A 20,345-nucleotide genomic window follows, 5' to 3' on the forward strand; every position below is an offset into this window, starting at 1 on the left:
CCACTGCCAGTCCCACCTACAAGCCCTCCTCTTTGGTCAATGCTGCCATAGCTCACCTCGCGTGCCTGGGCCCTTGCTAGCTAGCTGCTGCTGCTGCTGCTGCTGCACTCGTGCTTTGGAGGGGGACTTCTGCACTGCTGTGCAGCACAGGCACCGCTGTGGCGTTCGCTCCCCCATGCTGCACCTGCACAGAGCTGGCTGGCTGGCTGGACGGCCGCTGCAGGCAAGAAAGAAGGCAGAGTGCAGCTCTCGGGGCAGCTTTGCTTCTGGTATGGTTCTCGTCAACTCTTGGAGTTCAGTCCCACTCAGCCCATGGCAGGATCGGGACAGTTCTGGAGCAGCACGTTGCTTTTGAAGCACATCCAACTCCCCCCCTCCTCCCACCGTCTCTGGAGATGCAGCTGCCTTGGTTCTCCGCCCTGGGCCCCCGATTCACAGGCGGGCAGAGCAGGCTGAACCCATAAGGCAGCAGGCCTTCCTCATCCCAACACGCTGGAGTCCGCTGGGCCCTTGACGGAGCTCACGGGGCGCAGGGTCGTGACGGACGCTGTGGCGCTTGTTCACCATTTGGAGCTTGGCACTAGTCCGCACGGCCCGCCCTCGCCCTCGCCCCTTTCTTCCAGGAAAGTTCGGTTGCCAAGATGGCTTCTGCAGCAGCAGCTGCTCTGATTGGGTTCCAATCGCACATTTCTTCTACGTGGTGCGCATTTAAGTCAATACTTGCCCGAGCGCATCAGGAACAGGGGCCGGGTTGGGAAGGATGTTTCAAGTCCCCCAAGCGAGCCCAGGGGTGCTTCAACCCGAAGCAGCTCAGCCATCTGCCCTCTGGTCATCTCGGGCTGCATCTTCACGGCAACTTCTTCTGGGCCCGCTGGCTCTAGAACCCACGGACAAGCTTCCGGCTGCAACTTGATCTGCACACGGAGAGCAGCAGGCATGCCGAGGGACAGGGGAGGAGGGGAATCCTCTACTATCGCCTTTCCAAGGAAGCGAGGGGAACTAGGACGGGCACAGCGGCAAGGCCACTGGCTGCCGGCCCAGAGGCCGCAGATGCTGCCGGTTCTGGGCCGGTCTTTCCCTCGACAGAGCTCCGTTGCACGGAGGATGAGCTGCCTGGTCCTGCTGGTTCCGGAGGGGGGGCGTGGGGGGAGGGGAGAGAGAGATGATGCAGTGTTGGGATGAAGGAATACACTTGGCACAATACACCCCCTGGGGCTCTGGGCTCCCCATCATGTGCGAGCTCCACACCTGGTGCCTTTGCAAAAAAACAAAAAAACAACCCCACGATCTTTTCGGATGGTTCCCCAAATGGCCATGCCAGTCCTATGCCAGGAGATGCAAGGGAGAAAGAGGGTTCACGGACGTCCCGAGAGGGGGCTGACGCAGGCTAAGGGCTCTCCTGTCCACGATACATGCATGAGCCCCATTGCCTGCCCCCAAAGGGCTGTGTCTGCGGGGTCCAGAGGGAGCCCAGCCCCACATAGTCTGTGCTTGCACAGTGCCCATCTTTGCGGGGGGGAAGCTATCGCAGGGAATCCGGGATGGAACACAGTCTGGGGTTGGGGGCGGCCGGATGGCTCTGAGCCCCCTGCTGGAGCTGGAGGGTGCGTGTGGGGCAAGGGATGCCCAGCCAGGCTCGGCCAGGGGCATCTCTGCTGCCCGGCTGCAGCTGCCCAAGATGCGGCGGGTGAGGAATGACCAAGGAGGCCCGGCTGGCGTGGCAGAGGCAGTGAAGCATCTCGCTCGGAGCCTCCACGGCAGTGGGCCGGGGCCCAGCGAGGCCCTTCGGCTTGGTGGTGATCGGCTGGGGCTGCCCCATGGGCACCACGGAATGGGCGCTGGAGGTGGGCAGCGCGGGCAGGCTCAGCCGGCGCTGACAATGGAGCAGCTCTGCGTGGGGATCCATGCCCGCCGGAGGGGCGCTGAGCTTCGGCCCTTGCTCGGAGCCGGGGGCCACGCCTTGGAGGTGCCCAGCCGGGCCTGCGGTGTGGGGGCCGGGCGGAGGGTCCGCGGGAAGACTTTGCCCGTGGGGGGCTCCATGTGGCCCAGGCGGAGCTGGCCGGTGGACGCCTGGAGGAGGCTCCCCAGTCAGCTCCTGGCGGGGGGCTGGCGTTGCTCGCTGTGCAGCTACGGAGGCGGCAGCGGCGGCGGCAGCAGCAACGGCGGCGGCCGGATCCCCCTGCAGGGGCTGCTGGAGGGTGGGGGCTGCCAAGAGGGTGCCGGCCAGAGGATCCGTGCCCAAGACCTGCCGGTGGGTCCTCTGGTGTGCCCGCAGCGCCGACTCGCCCTTGAAGCGCTTGGGGCAGCAGGGGCAGGCGTGGGGCCGCTGCTGCGAGTGGGTGCGCTGGTGCGCGGCGAGGTTGCCCTTCTGGCTGAAGCGCCGGCCGCAGGTGGCACAGGGGAAGGGGCGCTCGCCCGAGTGGATGCGCCGGTGGGTGATGAGGTTGGCCCGCTGGTTGAAGCGCTTGCCGCACTCGGTGCAGGCGAAGGGCTTCTCACCCGTGTGGATGCGCTGGTGGGTGATGAGGTTGGGCCGCTGGCTGAAGCTTTTCCCGCAGACGTTGCAGGGGAAGGGCTTCTCCGTCTGGCGGCTCCCCCGCGGCACGGGCACCTTGGGCTCGGGGGTGATGAGCCCTTCCTGGACGGCGTGGGTGCGCTGGTGAGCCGCCAGGTTGGCCTTCTGGCTAAAGCGCTTCCCGCAGCGCAGGCAGGGGAAGGGGCGCTCGCCCGTGTGCACCCGCTGGTGCGTCAGCAGGTTGGGGCGCTGGCGGAAGCGCTTGCCGCACTCCAGGCACGGGTAGGGCTTCTCGCCGGTGTGGATCCGCCCATGCGTGATGAGGCCCTGCTTCTGCCGGAAGCACTTGCCGCACACCACACAGGCGAACGGCCCCGACCCCAGGCCCTGGGACGGGCGGCCCGGGCCACAGAGGCTGGGCTCGCACGAGGCGGCGGCCTCCTCCTTCTTGACGCGGGGCTGGCTCCTCAGCTGCGCGGCGCTGGGGGCCAGGAAGAGCCCTGCGCGTGAGCTGTCCGGGAAGAGCTGGTAGCGCTCCAAGCTGGCCACAAAGCCCTTCTGGCCGCCTTCCTCTTCCTTGATGGCCTTGCCGCGCCCAGCTGCTCCTGGGTGGGAGAAAGGGAGGGAGGGAAGAGAATGTGAGCGGCGGGCTGCTGGCTCAGGCCAAAGGCCCATTCAGCACAGTGCTCTTGCTCCCACTGCAGCCGGCTGGAGAAAGCCCAGGCAAGAAAATGCCCCCACCCCCACCCCCGGGGCAGCCTGCTTGTATTTCACAGGAGTGCTAATCCTAATTATCGGCGTAGGCTGACTGCAAGTGATCACTAACAGATGTGACGAGTTCTGTGAGTGCTGTAAGATAACGGTCAGTAGCGGAATGTATCGTTGGAAGTGGAGGAAGGCCGCCATGGAGGGGTCAGTCAAGTGCTGGAAGAGGCACACTGCTTAGCGTAGCAGGGGGACCTTCATTTGGGCGGCAGGCTTGCCCACACTGAGAAAAATAGGAGCAGAGCTGTGGCCACCTCTAAACCTTGGATGCGGTCATCCATGAAAGAACGATAAAAGCAAGAGTTAGTTCTGGTTGCCCAGAGAGATCCTGGGAGAACGAGAAGCCAATCAATCATGATTACCTAAGCTCTGCAAACGATGCTTGCCACATAAATCTCAGTGATGACGGGTTGGTTGGTTGAGAGGAGCAGAACTTTAATTTCCCTCAACACTATGCTAGCCGTGATGTCTATTATGCTTCTAATCATCCGAATTGCATTGTATGTAGTAATGTGTTTTTTGCTTGTTTTATCATTTTATAATTAGTTATTCTCTGACGCTGTTTGAGCAATAAATGCATATTTTGTGGTACCACTTTGAGTTACTTGGTTTGAGAGACGTTTCATGGAGAATGTGGAGAGGGGGACATTTTTCTCCCTCTCTCAAAATACTAGAACCCAACGGGGTCATATCCCCTGAAGCTGATGGGTGGGAGATACAGGACAAATAAAAGGAAGGACTTCTTCACACAGCGCAGAGTTAAATTATGGAACTCACTACCACAGGATGTGGTGATGGCCACCGATGTGGATGGCTTTAAAAGGGGAGACAAAGGCTATCCATGGCTACTAGCCCTGATGGTTGTGTGCTATCTCCAATATTTGAGGCAGAAGCCTGTGTGCACCAGTTGCTGGGGGGCATGGGTGGGAGGGTGCTGTTGCACCATGTCCTGCTTTGTTAGTCCCTGATTGACAGCTGGTTGGCCCCTGTGGGAACAGAGTGCTGGACGAGATGGACCCACTTTGGTCTGATCCAGCATCAGGGCTCTTCTGATGTTCTTATGATCACATCCCAGAAATATTAATTCAACTGGATTCATTTTAAAGCCATTGTTTTCTCTCTTGATGTGGTGAATCTCAGATGCACCTGCTCACGTTTGGGAAACAAGCTCGTCGGATGGAGCGAGAAGGAGTTTACCTGTCTCACAAGGAGGAAAGGTGAGGGGGCTAGAAACCAAGTTCCAGAAGGAGCAGTTGAAAGAGCCGAGAATGCTCAGCCTAGCGAAGAAAGGATCAAGGGGGCACAGGACAGGCGCCTCCAACGTTCTGAAGGGCTGACGCAGGAGTCAGCACCAGAACCAACAGGTAGAAATGGCAGGGAAGGAGATTTCGTCTAAAAATGAGGAGAGATCTCCTAAGACTGGGAGCTGCTGGGCAGGAAGTTTCCGGTTGCCTTTAAAGGAGAAAGGATGAGGAGCCGGGATAGATCCTAATACGCCAGGAATCCTTGTGGCAGGGCCAGAAAACAAAAACCCTAAAGGTTCAGAGCATGCCATACTTTTGAGCAGCTATTAAACAAGCAACATCCGGCCTGTACATTTGGGCTGGGCGTACATTTCATTATTTATTATAGAAACTTCTATTAGGCTACAGACGAAGCTAGCAAGCAACGCGTCCTGCCTCGTGCGATGGCTCTCCCACAGCACTGTCCTCACCTTGACAGGAGCCCGTGCACAGCTTGCCTTCCTCCAGCTTCTGACGGTCTGTGACGCCAAGCTCCTCCCACCGCTCAATCCACGACAAGCTCTCGGGTTTGAAAAAACGGTAGCCTGGCACAACGGGGAAAGAACCACGGGTTAGCCGGCTTCTTTTCCACTGGACTCTGCAGATGCTCGTGTGGCTAGCAGAGTCCCTTGGCACAAGACGAAGGAGCAGCTGAAGCCAAAGGTACCACAGCACCAAGGGCCTCCAAGAAGCCTACGACATCACCTGCACAGCCTTTCTCTCCACCTGGAGGAGAAGGGGGAAGGTGAATAGCAGTGCCTGGCATAGGGACAGCCAGGCCATATCGCACCACACAGTCAGCTTCTTGCAAATGACAGCACTCTTCAAATACTTGAAAGGTTGTCACACAGGGGAGGGCCAGGATCTCTTCTCAATCATCCCAGAGTGCAGGACACGGAATAACGGGCTCAAGTTAAAGGAAGCCAGATTCTGGCTGGACATCAGGAAAAACTTCCTGACTGTTAGAGCAGTACGACAATGGAACCAGTGACCTAGGGAGGTGGTGGGCGCTCCCACACTAGAGGCCTTCAAGAGGCAGCTGGACAACCATCTGTCAGGGATGCTTTAGGGTGGATCCCTGCACTGAGCAGGGGGTTGGACTCAGTGACCTTAGAGGCCCCTTCCAGCTCTGCTATTCTATGATTCTATGAAATCCGACTGAGCAAGAGAGCAAGGAAAAGGACAAGGAGTTGCCTGGGTTCTTTCCTTGTTTCTGAGGGCCAAGCACATAGCCAGCATCATACAGGCGCACTGTTTACACCTGGCTTAACAAACCTATAACTCCACCTACAGCTTAAGCTCAACATTTAGCAGCCTGCCCTGCCAAGCACAGAACCATGAAACATGCTGTCAACCACGACCGTGGTCACAACCAATCCCCAAAGAGGAAAGCCCGCCTTCAGCTGAGGCACACTCCCAGCTCCTTAAAATAAGAAGAGGTAAGTGTCTCATCCCTGCAGCTGTCAAGAAATAAGCAGAACACAGGCACTGCTGGCTTCAACTTGAGACTTAGGAGGAGAAGAGGAGGAGAAATCTGGATGTGGGACTGCTGGACTCAGCACAGCTCCCACAGATTAAAGTTTCTGGCCCAAACTCCATGTATATCCACCCCCAATCCACTTTGTTAGAAAAGAAAAGGCAGCTCCATGTTTTGCAGCCTGCCCATTTTTGACAAGCAAAGCCAAATGTGCAAACTTACAAATGTGTTTAAGTTAGCAACGGAATGTTTCTATTAAACTGATTTAAAATTAAGATGTATCTGTGCACTTTTCTAAGCATAATAGGATGTCCCCCACCCCACCCCCAAAAGAACTGGCATTTTCTGGCTACAAATACACACACCTTCAATACAGAAAGAAACTCAAGGATCTGGCAAAGGTGATCACAGCCACATCAGCACCACAAGACCCTGAGTGGGGAGGGGAAGACCTACGGCAGAAGAATTACAGCAGGGCTTGCAAATTCCTATCCCAAATTTACCAAGAATTAAACAACTGAAATCCATGTGATGTAGTTCCAAAGCAATTGCAGCACTTTTAGCTGGCAAGATAGTAGTTTCTGGCGGAAAAGCAATGTTTATTTCAGCTCCCAGTAAGCTAAAAAAAACACATGTGTGGGCTGTCCAAAAGTGACACAACAGTCTCCAGGCAGAGGCTCTGGAAAAAAAATGCAGATTGCTCATCCACACCCGACTCCAAAGCAGCTCTGCCAAGAAATGAGCCAGGTTCACTGGAGGAACTGCTAAGAACCACCAAACCACAGGACATGAGGGAATCCTCCCACTCAGCCTCCAGACCGAGGTCTCTAAATGCACCCTGAGTCCCTCTACCTAACTAGCAGAAGAGGTATGGCAAATGGTAGGTGCTTGTTCCAAAGACATCATGAACAGTAAAAACAGTTTGCTCCAAAAGGTGTGAAAATAGCAATATATAATTGTATTCAAGATCTATACCAATGGTTTACCTGGGCAGGGATCTGTTGGAATCCCTCTGCTAGAGTCCAGCTGATCGCCAACACACTGCTCTCCAGCACGCTCAATCCGAGACAGGAGATCAGGCTTGAGAACCGGGTAGCCTAGTAAAGAAGAACACCAAGGGCCATTTGCCACAGCTTTAAAGTGACCAGCAAGGAAGAGATGCGCTCCAGCTCTCTCGGGATTCTGACAGCTGGGGCGGGAGAGAGGCAGCTCATCCCTTCTGAGCTGAAGAGGAACCTCCACATCCCTCCCCTCAGCGGCATCTCAATTGCAGGGAGATGTCTTCATTCTGGTAGACGATCTACTCACGAAAGCCATGTCCTCAGGTGGGACAGTCCACCCTGAAGCAATTCAGATGGACTGAGGGGAGACATAATAGCACTCTTCAAAGACTTAAAGGTTGTCACACAGAGGAGGGCCAGGATCTCTTCTCGATCCTCCCAGAGTGCAGGACGTGGAATAACGGGCTCAAGTTAAAGGAAGCCAGATTCTGGCTGGACATCAGGAAAAACTTCCTGACTGTTAGAGCAGTACGACAATGGAACCAGTTACCTAGGGAGGTGGTGGGCTCTCCCACACTAGAGGCCTTCAAGAGGCAGCTAGGCAACCATCTGTCAGGGATGCTTTAGGGTGGATTCCTGCATTGAGCAGGGGGTTGGACTCGATGGCCTTGTAGGCCCCTTCCAACTCTGCTATTCTATGATTCTATGACTATTTCACCAAGCAGACCTAACCACCAGCAATCAGCCATTGGAAATCTCACAGCTAGGCTACTGCAATTAATATCATATTCGTTTTGTGTGTTTTATTGCAGCTCGCCGCCTTGGGAGGGCTTTTGGCCTGAAAGGTGGCCAAGAAATATTTGAAATAAATAAATGCTGCGCGGGGGCTGTCCTGACTCTATGGAGTCTTCAGTCACTAGGGGGTTGGACTTGATGGCCTTGTAGGCCGCTTCCAGTTCTTCCTCCACTTCTCTACACACAGCTTAGCGAAGCTTCTCCCGCCAGCAGTCGGCCTCCCAAAACAAAACGGATGACGCCTTACCCAGTGAAGTGACCAGCTCGTAGTTCTCCATCACCACATCCACCAACACCGTGCGGATTCTCCGTGAGCTCCTCTGGGGAGACGTAGACCAAGGGGGCTCAGATGTCACCTGCTACGACAAAGCCTGGCTGGTCAGCACTGCCCTACTCAGAGTAACCCAGGCCTAGGAACCACATGGTTCAACTTAGAAACCCAGGAAGGTGCCTTCTACCCAGTCAGTCTCTTCGACCATCCAGCTCGGTACTGGCTGCACTGACTGTGTAGCAGGGGCTTCCAGAGCCTTTTTCAGCCCTATGGCGATACCTGAGGCTTCGTCGTACAAAGCAACCTTGAGAAACAGCCATAGATCTGACTTCTGCAGATAGAAGCCTGTACAGCACAAACTCAGAACTCTATAGCTGTGTGACGGAAAGGAAGATCAACTGCAGCACCTCTCACAGCATAAAAACAAGACTGGAGAGACGCACCGTCCTCCCTTCTGACTCCCATGTGAAAGCCAGGGCTGTGACACAGAGGGAGGCACTCTGCCACCTCCCCCCACCCCATTCACCAGCTCTATCAGCAAGCCCTGCTTGCCTAGGCATTGGCAGCTATGCCCACCTAGGAACAGGAAATGGCAATCAAGTCAAATCGCGCTGGGGCTGAGGCTCCCCTCCATTCCAGCCAAAGAACCCTCCAACCCATGACTAGGCAACGCTTGCACCCTCCCTATCTGGGCAGCATCCCCTGCGGGCATTTCTGGGAGAGTTCTTTAGGTGGCGGCAGGGGGGAAGGCATGTTTCACCTCAGCCACTAAAAAGCAAAGGAGGCTTTGTCTTGCGGGACTGACCCCTCGGGACTGTTCTTCTGCGATTTTGCTGCACTTTCTGAAAGCCCCCTGCCTGCATCAATCAGGAAAAAGAGAAGCTGAGCAAATCAGGTCCTGAGGGCCAATGTAACTGGAGCCCTCTGAGCAAGGCTGCTAGACGACTTGCAAGTTCCAAGTTCCGTTTCAGCTCTGTGCAAACCTTACTGGTCTTTTGTTCTGAAGAGCACTACATACGGCTACCTTGAAAGCAGCTTTCGTCTGTACATCGAGTGAGATTAAAGCGGTGAGGGGGAAGAGGACAGAGGTTTGCAGAGTTATGCATAGCGAGAGAGAAAAGTGCCTACAGGGAAGCTTTCCAGGCGCTCTCACACTACTAGTGCTCAGGAGAGGGAGGGAGGCAGGGCAGGCCAAGCTAACACCTGGAACCTGCGACTGTCCCAGACTGACGATACCTTTTCCTCCCAAGAGAGGCATCTACCACCCACTGATTCCCACCTGAGGGGAGGAACAGAGAGGGAAAGTCAAGGTAGCTCCAGGCCCGTGCCTCTTTCAGCTGGACTGTTCCCTCCTCCCATAAGGCTACATACCACCCACTGCCCCCTGTCAGAAAAATCCTGAGGAGGAGTTGTGCTTTGATATTGGTCCTGTTCAGAAGAGACCTTACACCACTGCTTTAAGCACAGTGAATGAGGCAAAAAGCCTTATTCGCCATGGGTTAAGGTGTCTTCTGAACAGGGCCATTGTGTTACTGTGATGTTACTGTACTTTGTTTACTTGTAAGCCACCTTGGATTTGTATAATTACAAATAAATATAATTACTACTACTGAGAGTCATTCAATCATTTCCTTGGGAGTGATTGTTTACAGGCAGTAAGCCTACATAACTAGTTGCTGGGGAACACGGGTGGGAGGGTGCTGTTGCACCCAGGTGCTGCTTGTGGGTTCCTGGTCGACAGCTGGTTGGCCACTGTGTGAACAGAGTGCTGGACTAGACAGACCCCTGGTCTGAAAAATTTCCTGACTGTTAGAGCAGTACGACAATGGAACCAGTTACCTAGGGAGGTTGTGGGCATTCCCACACTAGAGGCCTTCAAGAGGCAGCTGGACAACCATCTGTCAGGGATGCTTTAGGGTGGATTCCTGCGTTGAGCAGGGCGTTGAACTCGATGGCCTTGTAGGCCCCTTCCAACTCTGCTATTCTATGATTCTATGACCCAGCAGGGCTCTCCTTATGTTCTTATGCTTCCACACCTAACTTGTGGGCTCCCTGTAAAAATCTGGCTGGACACACATGCTGACTGGACAGGCCTCTGGTCCAAGACTCTTCTAACATTCCTACAACTTGGCTCATTCTCAGCCCCTGCAGATACTTCTTTTCCTTAACTGATTATGGTGTGGCCAGAACAGAATATTCCTTCGAGTGTTCTCCGCTGCCAGCTTTTCTGTTATTCCTTCCTTGGGATCCTTGCCCTATCCCTAAACCTCAGAGGGAGTTACAGCATCCTGAAGATTGAAATGGATTTTTCTTTTATAATACATACATTTCTAGCCCAAGAAAGCTTACTTTCATTCCACACGGTAGGCTAGGCTGAAAGATATGCAATGCCCAAAGTGAGCCAGCAAACTCTAAAACTGAGCAGGGATCTGAACCAGGCTTTCCAGGTTCAAACTCAACACCACTCACAGAACTGGTGCCACACCCCTGGAGAAAAGAAGAGGCCCCTTGCAAAATTCTCCAGGCCCTCGTCTCCTGCCCTGGTGTGCCACTTGCGGCAGTTCCTTATCCAATCAGACATCCTAAGCAATCCCAGCTTACCTGGAATGAAGAGAGAACATCTGTGGCTGCGGCAAGAGCGAGTCCTGCCGAGTAAGGACAGGGGTGGACCTAGCTCCAGCAGTGGACACAACTAGTGCCACAGAGTGCAAGGCCACAGAAAGGCCTTCAACTGTCCTGCGTGTCCGGGAGTAAATTAAGGCAAGTCACTTGCCCAGAGGGAATTGCTACTTGTCCAGGTAACAAGACTGATGTAATGATTTGGAAGGAACAACTCTGGTCATCTAGGATCATGGTTATCAAGGCTCCTGTATTATTTTCTTGCAGCCTTTTTTTTTTTTAATGTCTTCTATCCATTAATACTTTCAGCAATTTAGGCAGACCAATAGCTCCAGCTCACTAAGACCCTAGAGCTACCAAACCTCTCTCCCCTTCTTCAGAGCCAGGCTGAAAGCTCAACATCACTCCCTCTTAATGGGTATTTTGTCTAAACAGCCTGCTGCATATAAAAACAGAACACAGATGAGGGTCTACCCAAGGGCTTATGATCTGCATTGAATAGATGGGGGTGGGGGAGGTAGACGGTCAGGAATTGAGACCCCACGAGGATAAGGCAACAGCAGGGGGTGCAGGGAAAGCTAAGGAAGCTTTGCAGAAAAAGTGGATCATGAGGAGGAACTTGAAAGTCAAAGTAGCGGTTTGACCAATAGAGAGGGAGAAGTTATTCCAAGGATAGGGATCCACACAACAAATGGTTTAGAGAAGGAGAAGAGAGTCAGGACAGGAGCCCCCAGCAACACCCTCCAAGACCCCACTTTGACGAGAAGGAGAAGGAGCGAGTAGCTGCCCCAGCCTCCTTCTTGGTCTGCTCCTTTCAGGTTCTAAACGTTCTCTATTCCAGGGCTGCCCTCTCTGGAAAGACAGGAAGGAAAGGGTGGCTGCTGCCAGTCCACACTTCTTCTCACACATCTGTGACAAAGGCTTGTACCCATTCCACAGCCAGGCAAACTGGGGTCTGTTATGGCAGCTTTGGACAGACACTGACCATCATGAAATGAAAACAAAATTACAGGTAAGCTATATTCTACTTGGCAAAAGCTCTCTCCTTTGGATGAAAGTTTTTGACTTTAAAGCTTCAGCTTAAAGTTGCTGTTTTTTAATCTTCTTTTTTTAAAAAGCCAACCATTCTTAGTTTGAAAGGTTTATAGAGCCTAAAGTTCGTTGACTGCATGCTCAGGTAACTTCAACAGACACAGGTTAATCCCTTCCTGCCATCCTTCGCTGTCAAGATGGGAAGCCCAGACCACGGCCAGGAGCACTCAAAAGACAATCCAGGAGAAACAGCTACAGAACGGAGAAGGTTCCACTGCTCACAGCCCCTTCAACGCAGCACCAAAACCACACCCACCAGCCAGTCACACTACAGCCTTCCCAGCAGAAGCCACAACGGAGAAAACAAGCCATTTTTAGTAGCAGGCCCAGAAATACAACAGCCATTCCCACATGTGTCCCCAGAGGCTACAAAACCCTTTTTGATCTCTGCTGCCAATGCTGCAGCCTATCCAACCTGAACCAGAAGGGCAACATTTTGTCATAGCCCCAGGGCAGCCTTCCCCAATCTGGTGCTCTCCAGATGTTTTGGACTACAACTCCCTTTATCCCTCAGCCCACAGAGTTGTAGTCCAACAAATCTGGAGGACACCAAATTGAGGAAGGCTGTCCTAGCGCTTGTGAGATCTTTTCTCCTGGTCACTCCGACAGCTGTCCAACTACTATGTCTCTTCGCCACTCCACTGTGCCCAGTTAGAAGAAACCCTGGCATTTAGTCAACCAGGTGCCTAAATATGTGAGCCTGGTGACCAGTTTTTGGAAATATTTCCCTAGATCCTTCATTTGGCTCTGATCCTCCTATAAAGTCTTCGAAGTTAGAAAAGTAGGATTAGGAAATCCTGCCGGGCACAATGGAATTTACCTCCACATAAACACAAACAGTATTGTGCTACATGACAACTTTTGAAAAGCTCACATCTCTTAAGAGTGTAACCGCACCAATTTCTAGTCAAAATTTTCAGATTGCATGTTTGCACCCAAAGGCAACAATCCTTAACCCATTTTCCTGGGAGAAAGCCCACTGAATTCAGTGGGGCTTACTTCTGAGTAGACGTCTATAGGAACCTGCGGCAAGCGTAACATTGCTGACCCGCTTCCAGGAGAAGCAGCCACATCCATCCATCTTTGGGAAAGATGTAAACTGTTACCAAATAATCCTCATTTTACGGCCGCTGAACCGCCAGAGTTCACAGGAATGTGGGAACGGAAGGAAGAGCAGCTCTTTGGGATCACAGGCCACATTTCTAGGGTTTCCCACTCAAAGAACCCAAAGAAACACCTGCCTGCCTGCCTGCCTGGTACACATGTTACCAATCCTATTTAGAAAGGCCCAAAGCCCTCCTTACGCAGGTCAGAATGTCAGTCAGGATGAGGACACCATCCCACCGCGGAGAGGAGCCTGGACATCCAAATTGGCTGGGGGGGTTGGGGGTGGGGTGGGGTGGGGTGAGGTTCCCCTAGGCCAGAGGAAACGCTTCCTCGAGAGCAGGCGGATGGGTGCCCCCACCTCAGGCAGGCTCATCTGCTCTTCTCCTCCTCCTCCTCCTCAGGCCCACCCCCTAAGGCAGCCCTTCCCCAACCCGGCGCCCTCCAGAGGTGTCGGACCACAGCCCCCCCCCGCATCTCCCGTTTTACCTGGGGTTGTAGCCCGACACCTCTGGGGGGGCCCGGGTTGGGGAAGGGGCGAAGGCCCCAGGGTGCTGCTGCCCGGGGGAGGCCTTCGGCTCCAAGGCGGCTCTTTGGGGGGCTCTGACGGCCACTCCCTGGGGCAGCGGGGCTGTCAGGAGGGGGCGCCGCACTCCCAGGCGGACCCACTCGCCATGACGTCAGGACGGGCCCCCCACCCAATACTGATACGGGGCGGGGGGAGGGGAGGAAACGACGGCGGTGTTAAGGGCTGGATGGCGGTATGTGGGGCGGGGGGGACGGGGACGACTCAGTGCCACACCGCCGCCCCACACGGAGCCGCCCCGAAAGGAAGGAGGCCCGAGCCGGCCCTGCCCTGCCCTGCCCTGCCCTGCCTCAGCCCCGCGAAGGCCCCCCCGCCCTGGCCCTGGCCCTGGCCCTGGCCCTGGCCCTCCCTGCCGCCCCCCGCCTCGCTCACCAGGCCGCGCGGTGACCCCCTGACCCGGCAGGCGGTGTTGCCATAGCAACACCGTGACGGTCCCGGCCGTGGCGGACGCGGGGCTCGCGTCACCGTCGCATCATCGCCGAGCCCGGTGACCTCACGCGATGACGTCACGCGTCCGCCGCGCGACGGAGGGGCGAGGCCACTTTTTTCTCCCTCTCTCTCTCTCTCTCTCTCTCTCTCTCTCTCCTTCCACGCTCCCCCCTTTTTTTTCCCTTTTTTTTCCCTTTTTTTTTTGAAGTAAAGAGAAAGGCCCGGATGAAGGAACCGGAAACCGCGGCCTCGTAATTCCCACCCCTTCTCCTACACGCACTTCCGCCCCCTCCTTTTCTTTATGTACTTCTTCCCCTTCCTGACGCACGCCGGCCCCTCTCACGCCAGGCCGGCATTGGCGGAAGCGACCTTCCCGCGTGGCATTATGGGAAAGAGAGTTCCCGTGGACCACTGGGCCGAAAACCCTGCGCCGCTCCGTTTACCAGAGAGGGAAATCTCGCGATGCTTGTCCAGTCACCCGATCTCACTCTCGCGAGAGGCTTTTTCCTCGCAAGGCGCTATGGGATATGTAGTAGTTCCACGCTGAATGTCCGAAGCCTATCATGAAGGCCTCATAGCCTCAAAACTAGGGTGACCCTATGAAAAGGAGGACAGGGCTCCTGTATCTTTAACAGTTGCATAGAAAAGGAAATTCCCTCTTCATCATAACAGTTAAAGCTGCAGGAGCTATACTAGAGTGGTCAGATTTAAAAGAGGGCAGGGCACCTGCAGCTTTAACTGTTGTGATGAAGAAGGAATTTCACCAGGTTCTCCATATATACAAATGACTCCTGCTGAAATTCCCTTTTCTGTCCAACTGTTAAAGATACAGGAGCCCGGTCCTCCTTTTCATAGGGTCACCCTACTCAAAACACACAAGCAAACGCAACAGTGTGTCTCAGCTAACCACACCCTGGTGCCCTCCAGATGTCTTGGACTACAGCTCCCAGCATTCCTGACCATTGGCCATGCTGGCTGGGGCTGATGAGAGTTGAAGTCCAAAACATCCACAGGGCACCAGGCTGGGGCAAGGCCTTTGGTCAATCGATCCCAGTCTTATCTGACTGGCAGAAGGCAGCAAGGCCTGACACAGCTGGAGGGCACCATGTTGGGGAGGGCTGGTTGAGACGAGTATTGTCTCGGCTGACTGATAGCAGCCCTCCAGGGCTCCCAGCAGGGAAAGGTCTTTGCCATGACAAGCTCTCTGACCCTTTGAATTGGAGGTATCAGGAACTGAGCACATGCGCTCTGCCATAGTGTCAGGGCCTTTCCTCGAAACGTGGTTTGGGCACACCGCTGGCATGCCATTTACTGGTCGTTTACATTTTCCCACTTGTAAACAACCAAATATTTTAATTTAACACAACAGATGGATTGCAAATCTCAGCATGCATGGGTGCACCATGTGCTATGTAACATTCAACAGCTGTTCTCATCAAAAAGTAGCTTCGTCTTTTGAAGAAATCCTCTGCCTCAATAAACACATTAACATGCTTGTCTTTCGCTGGGGCCTTGTCACCCATCCTCTCCAGAGGAGAAGAAGGATAGGACAATTCAAGAAGGACGCAGACAAGCTGGAGCGTGTTCAGAGGAGGGCAACCAGGATGATCGGGGTCTGGAAACAAAGCCCTATGAAGAGAGACTGAAAGAACTGGGCATGCTTAGCCTGGAGAAGAGAAGATGGAGGGGAGACATGATAGCACTCTTCAAATACTTAAAAGGTTGTCACCCAGAGGAGGGCCAGGATCTCTTCTCGATCTTCCCAGAGTGTAGGACACGGAATAACGGGCTCAAGTTAAAGGAAGCCAGATTCCGGCTAGACATCAGGAAAAACTTCCTGACTGTTAGAGCAGTACGACAATGGAACCAGTTACCTAGGGAGGTTGTGGGCTCTCACATACTAGAGGCATTCAAGAGGCAGCTGGACAACCATCCGTCAGGGATGCTTTAGGGTGGATTCCTGCATTGAGCAGGGGTTGGACTCGATGGCCCTTCCAACTCAACTGTTCTGTGATTCTATGGTGGCCTGCAACTTAACCTCCAGTGTGATGAGCCAGTTCATGAGGGAGGCGGCAGGCCAGCAATGTTAGGAAATGTTAGGCTCGCGCCGAGGTGGTGTTTGCTTGTTTAGTTGTGCAGGAAACTCTGCTTGCTTTGCAGATCAAACACACTGATCAATTCCTGAAAGAAAAAAGGCAGCGGCTGAGAAGGTAGAACGTCTAATGATAAATGTGGCCTGTACTCTAGTCCGAGGCATTGAAGAGAGAGCAAGCTGAACATCTGTCTTCTGTTCCCTGCCAGAGGGATCGGGGCTTGAATGAGAGGTTTCCTCTCATTTTTCTTTTCTTTTCTTTCTTTTTAATTGCAAAACAGTCTTATTTCAAGTCAAAAGAGAAAACCAACTTGCAAACAGGAAGCTTTTACTACTGTCTTGGCCACTGGGAAAAGTATGCCAGGTTAAAGTAGTGCTTTATCAAGTGTTTGTTTTTTAAAACCATTTCAATTCCACTTCCAGGCTACCTGTAGAAAGGCAATAGGAAAGGAAACATTATTATAATCCCCATGTAGAACCAAAGCTGCAGATCCATGCTGTTCCCTGGTTTCTCTTCCTTGCCTCCATTCCCTGCCTCTCTCTGTGTTCATTATTTTCCTCACAGTAGTTAGAGTCTAAGGAGAGGCCTCTTTTTTAGCTGTCTGCTATACATTTTATTTTTGCAACCAAATTATGTTGGGTCCTCTCAGCCTCCATTCAGTTTTCCCATCGTCACCTGGAGCCCAGCAGAGCCACCCGCATATATCCATCCGTTTGGCTATTTCTGAACACTAATTCTCAAGAGTATCCTGGCAGTCAGGGCAATTGCCCCATTTTGTATTCCCCTTATGCTGGAGAAAGGTAAATACATTTACCATATAGCTTCCAAATCGTGTGAGGTACTGGTTCCTCTCTATTCGGCCTCATCTAGAATATTGTGTCCAATTCTGGGCTCCACACTTCAAGAAGGACGCAGACAAGCTGGAGCGTGTTCAGAGGAGGGCAACCAGGATGATCAGGGGTCTGGAAACAAAGCCCTATGAAGAGAGACTGAAAGAACTGGGCCTGTTTAGCCTGGAGAAGAGGAGATGGAGGGGAGACATGATAGCACTCTTCAAATACTTAAAAGGTTGTCACACAGAGGAGGGCCAGGATCTCTTCTCGATCCTCCCAGAGTGCAGGACACGGAATAACAGGCTCAAGTTAAAGGAAGCCAGATTCCAGCTGGACATCAGGAAAAACTTCCTGACTGTTAGAGCAGTACGACAATGGAATCAGTACAACAATGGAATCTTCGATGTCTATATACTAATGCCCAGAGCATGGGAAACAAACAGAATGAACTTGAACTCTTATTACATGAAGGCAAATACGACTTGATAGGTATAACTGAAACTTGGTGGGATGACTCCCATGACTGGAATATAGCAATTGAAGGATATAACTTGTTCAAAAAGAACAGAAGAAATAGAAAGGGAGGTGGAGTTGCACTATATGTTAAAAATACCTATCCCTGCACAGAAATACAGGCGGATGAGACTGGGAGCCCCGTCGAGAGCGTATGGATTAAAATAAATGGGGCTAGGAATAAAAAGAATATGATAATCGGAGTCTACTACCGACCACCCAATCAAGGAGAAGACGAGGACGAAACTTTTGAGAAACAAATTGCCAGTGTTTCAAGGAAGTGTGATGTAGTAGTGATGGGAGACTTCAATTACCCTGATATCTGTTGGGAGACCATTACTGACAAAAGTGGTCCTTCCAAGAAATTCCTGACATGTATGGGTGATAACTTTCTCCTACAGAAAGTGGAGGAAGGAACTAGAGGATCGGCAATCCTTGACTTGTTATTGACCAATAGGGATGACTTAGTGGATAAAGTGGCAGTCACGGGAACTCTGGGGGAAAGTGACCACGTCATACTTGAATTCTTGATTATGAAGGAGACAAAAGTCGAGCATAGCCATACACGTACTCAGAACTATAATAAGTAAGGTCTCGTGGCAAGGGAGCCTAATGAGAAAAGGAGTGCAGGATGGGTGGGAGTATTTAAAAAAGGAAATTTTAAAGGCACAGTTACAAACAATTCCAACAAGGAGAAAAGATAGAAGACAACAGAGGAAACCAATGTGGCTCCACAAAAAGCTTAGAGATGACCTGAAAACAAAAAGGGATACATATAGGAAGTGGAAGGAAGGCCAGGCTACAAAAGAAGAGTTCAGACAAGTGGCGCAGAAGTGCCGAAATGGCGTCAGGAAGGCTAAAGCTCAGAATGAGCTGAGATTAGCTAGGGATGCTAAAAGCAATAAAAAGGCTTTCTTCAGATACGTGAGTAGTAAAAGACAGAGGAAAGAAATGGTGGTTCAACTGCTTAATGAGGATGGCAAATTGATAACAGACGACAAAGAAAAGGCTGAAGTGCTCAATTCCTACTTTGCCTCGGTCTTCTCCCAAAAGCGGGTCTATGACCCCCCTGGAAAAAGTGAAGCAGAAGTTGAGGGGGCAGGATTGCAGTTCGAGATTGATAAACAAATGGTCAAAGAACACCAAATTTCCTTGAATGAGTTTAAATCTCCAGGGCCCGATGAACTGCATCCAAGAGTAATGAAGGAGCTAGCAGAAGAACTCTCAGAACCTTTGTCTATTATCTTTGCAAAATCATGGAAGACGGGTGAGGTGCCGGACAACTGGAGGAGGGCTAACGTTGTCCCTATCTTCAAAAAGGGCAAAAAGGAGGAACCTGGGAACTACAGACCAGTCAGTCTGACATCCATCCCTGGGAAAATTCTGGAGCAGATTATCAAGAAGTCAATCTGTAAACACCTTGAAATCAATGCAGTGATTACTAGAAGCCAACATGGATTTGTCAGGAACAAATCCTGTCAGACTAATTTGATCTCGTTTTTTGATAGGATAACCTCCCTTGTGGACTGTGGGAATGCTGTGGATGTCATATATCTTGACTTCAGCAAAGCTTTTGACAAAGTACCACATGACTTTGGTACTTTGGAACGCTGATCAAATTTGCAGATGACACAAAATTGGGTGGGATAGCTAATACCCTGGAAGACAGAAACAAACTTCAAAGTGATCTTGATAGGCTGGAGTGCTGGGCTGAAAACAACAGAATGAAATTTAATAGGGATAAATGCCAAGTTCTACATTTAGGGAATAGAAACCAAATGCACAGTTACAAGATGGGGGACACTTGGCTCAGCAATACTACAAACGAGAAGGATCTTGGAATTGTTGTAGATCACAAGCCGAATATGAGCCAACAGTGCGATATGGCTGCAAGAAAGGCAAATGCTATTTTCGGCTGCATTAATAGAAGTATAGCTTCCAAATCACGTGAGGTACTGCTTCCTCTCTATTCAGCCCTGGTTAGGCCTCATCTAGAGTATTGTGTCCAGTTCTGGGCTCCACAATTCAAGAAGGACGCAGACAAGCTGGAGCGTGTTCAGAAGAGGGCAACCAGGATGATCAGAGGTCTGGAAACAAAGCCCTATGAAGAGAGACTGAAAGAACTGGGCATGTTTAGCCTGGAGAAGAGAAGATTGAGGGGAGACATTGTAGCACTCTTCAAATACTTAAAAGGTTGTCACACAGAGGAGGGCCAGGATCTCTTCTCGATCCTCCCAGAGTGCAGGACACGGAATAACGAGCTCAAGTTAAAGGAAACCAGATTATGGGTGGACATCAGGAAAAACTTCCTCACTGTTAGAGCAGTGCGACGGTGGAATCAGTTACCTAGGGAGGTTGTGGGCGCTCCCACACTAGAGGCATTCAAGAGGCAGCTGGACAACCATCTGTCAGGGATGCTTTAGGGTGGATTCCTGCATTGAGTAGGGGGTTGGACTCGATGGCCTTATAGGTCCCTTCCAACTCTGCGATTCTGTGATTTATTTATTTATTTATTTATTTATTTATTTGATATCCCACCTTTCCACCAAATGGTGCTCAAGGTAAACTAACAGTACAATGCAAATGATAAAGAAAACATTAATTAAAACACAACAGTGAATGAAATAAGTTAAAACCACAATGAAAACCAACAATGAAAGAAATAAACAGTTATAGCACCCAATCAATTAAAAACAACAGACCAGCTGATATGCGAACGCCTGAATAATAAAAAAAATTCTTGGTGGCAGAAGGACAACAGAGAGGGCAGAAACCTCTCTGTGCCCAGAATCCAACCAGACGCCAATGATGCTGTGGTGACCTTCCCTAGAATAGGTCCCAGTCAATAGTCTGGCTGCAGCATTTGGCTATTGGAGATATAGAAATGTAATAAATGAAATAAATACTGGGTCTGCTGAAGTTTCCAAAGGCAGCCCCATGTAGAGCCCATTACAGTAGTCTGTTTGGGT

At 51.9% G+C, this 20,345-nt stretch overlaps 1 protein-coding gene across 1 annotated transcript; it reads right to left on the reverse strand.

Moving 5' to 3' along the window:
• Positions 1-4: 4 nt before the first annotated feature.
• On the reverse strand, positions 5-13,984 carry LOC134395662 (zinc finger protein 25-like). The gene is made up of 5 exons (XM_063121828.1): positions 13,881-13,984; positions 8,084-8,192; positions 7,027-7,137; positions 4,995-5,108; positions 5-3,120 (listed from the first exon to the last, which is right to left on the reverse strand). The coding sequence occupies exons 2-5, from the start codon at positions 8,112-8,114 to the stop codon at positions 1,523-1,525; spliced, it is 1,854 nt and encodes a 617-aa protein (XP_062977898.1). The 5' UTR covers positions 8,115-8,192; positions 13,881-13,984; the 3' UTR covers positions 5-1,522.
• Between the last annotated feature and the right edge of the window lie 6,361 nt (positions 13,985-20,345).

The sequence above is a fragment of the Elgaria multicarinata genome, chromosome 1 (assembly GCF_023053635.1).
Source record: "Elgaria multicarinata webbii isolate HBS135686 ecotype San Diego chromosome 1, rElgMul1.1.pri, whole genome shotgun sequence".
NCBI classification, from domain to species: domain Eukaryota; kingdom Metazoa; phylum Chordata; class Lepidosauria; order Squamata; family Anguidae; genus Elgaria; species Elgaria multicarinata.

Bases quoted from the DNA above. Each gene is read 5' to 3' on its own strand.
- LOC134395662 (XM_063121828.1), bottom strand. From the start codon at position 8,114: ATGGAGAACTACGAGCTGGTCACTTCACTGG. The intron at 7,138-8,083 runs GTAAGGCGTCAT...CTTCTTTACTAG, and splicing joins CGAGCTGGTCACTTCACTGG to GCTACCCGGTTCTCAAGCCT. The intron at 3,121-4,994 runs GTGAGGACAGTG...TCTCCCACCCAG, and splicing joins GTGCACGGGCTCCTGTCAAG to GAGCAGCTGGGCGCGGCAAG.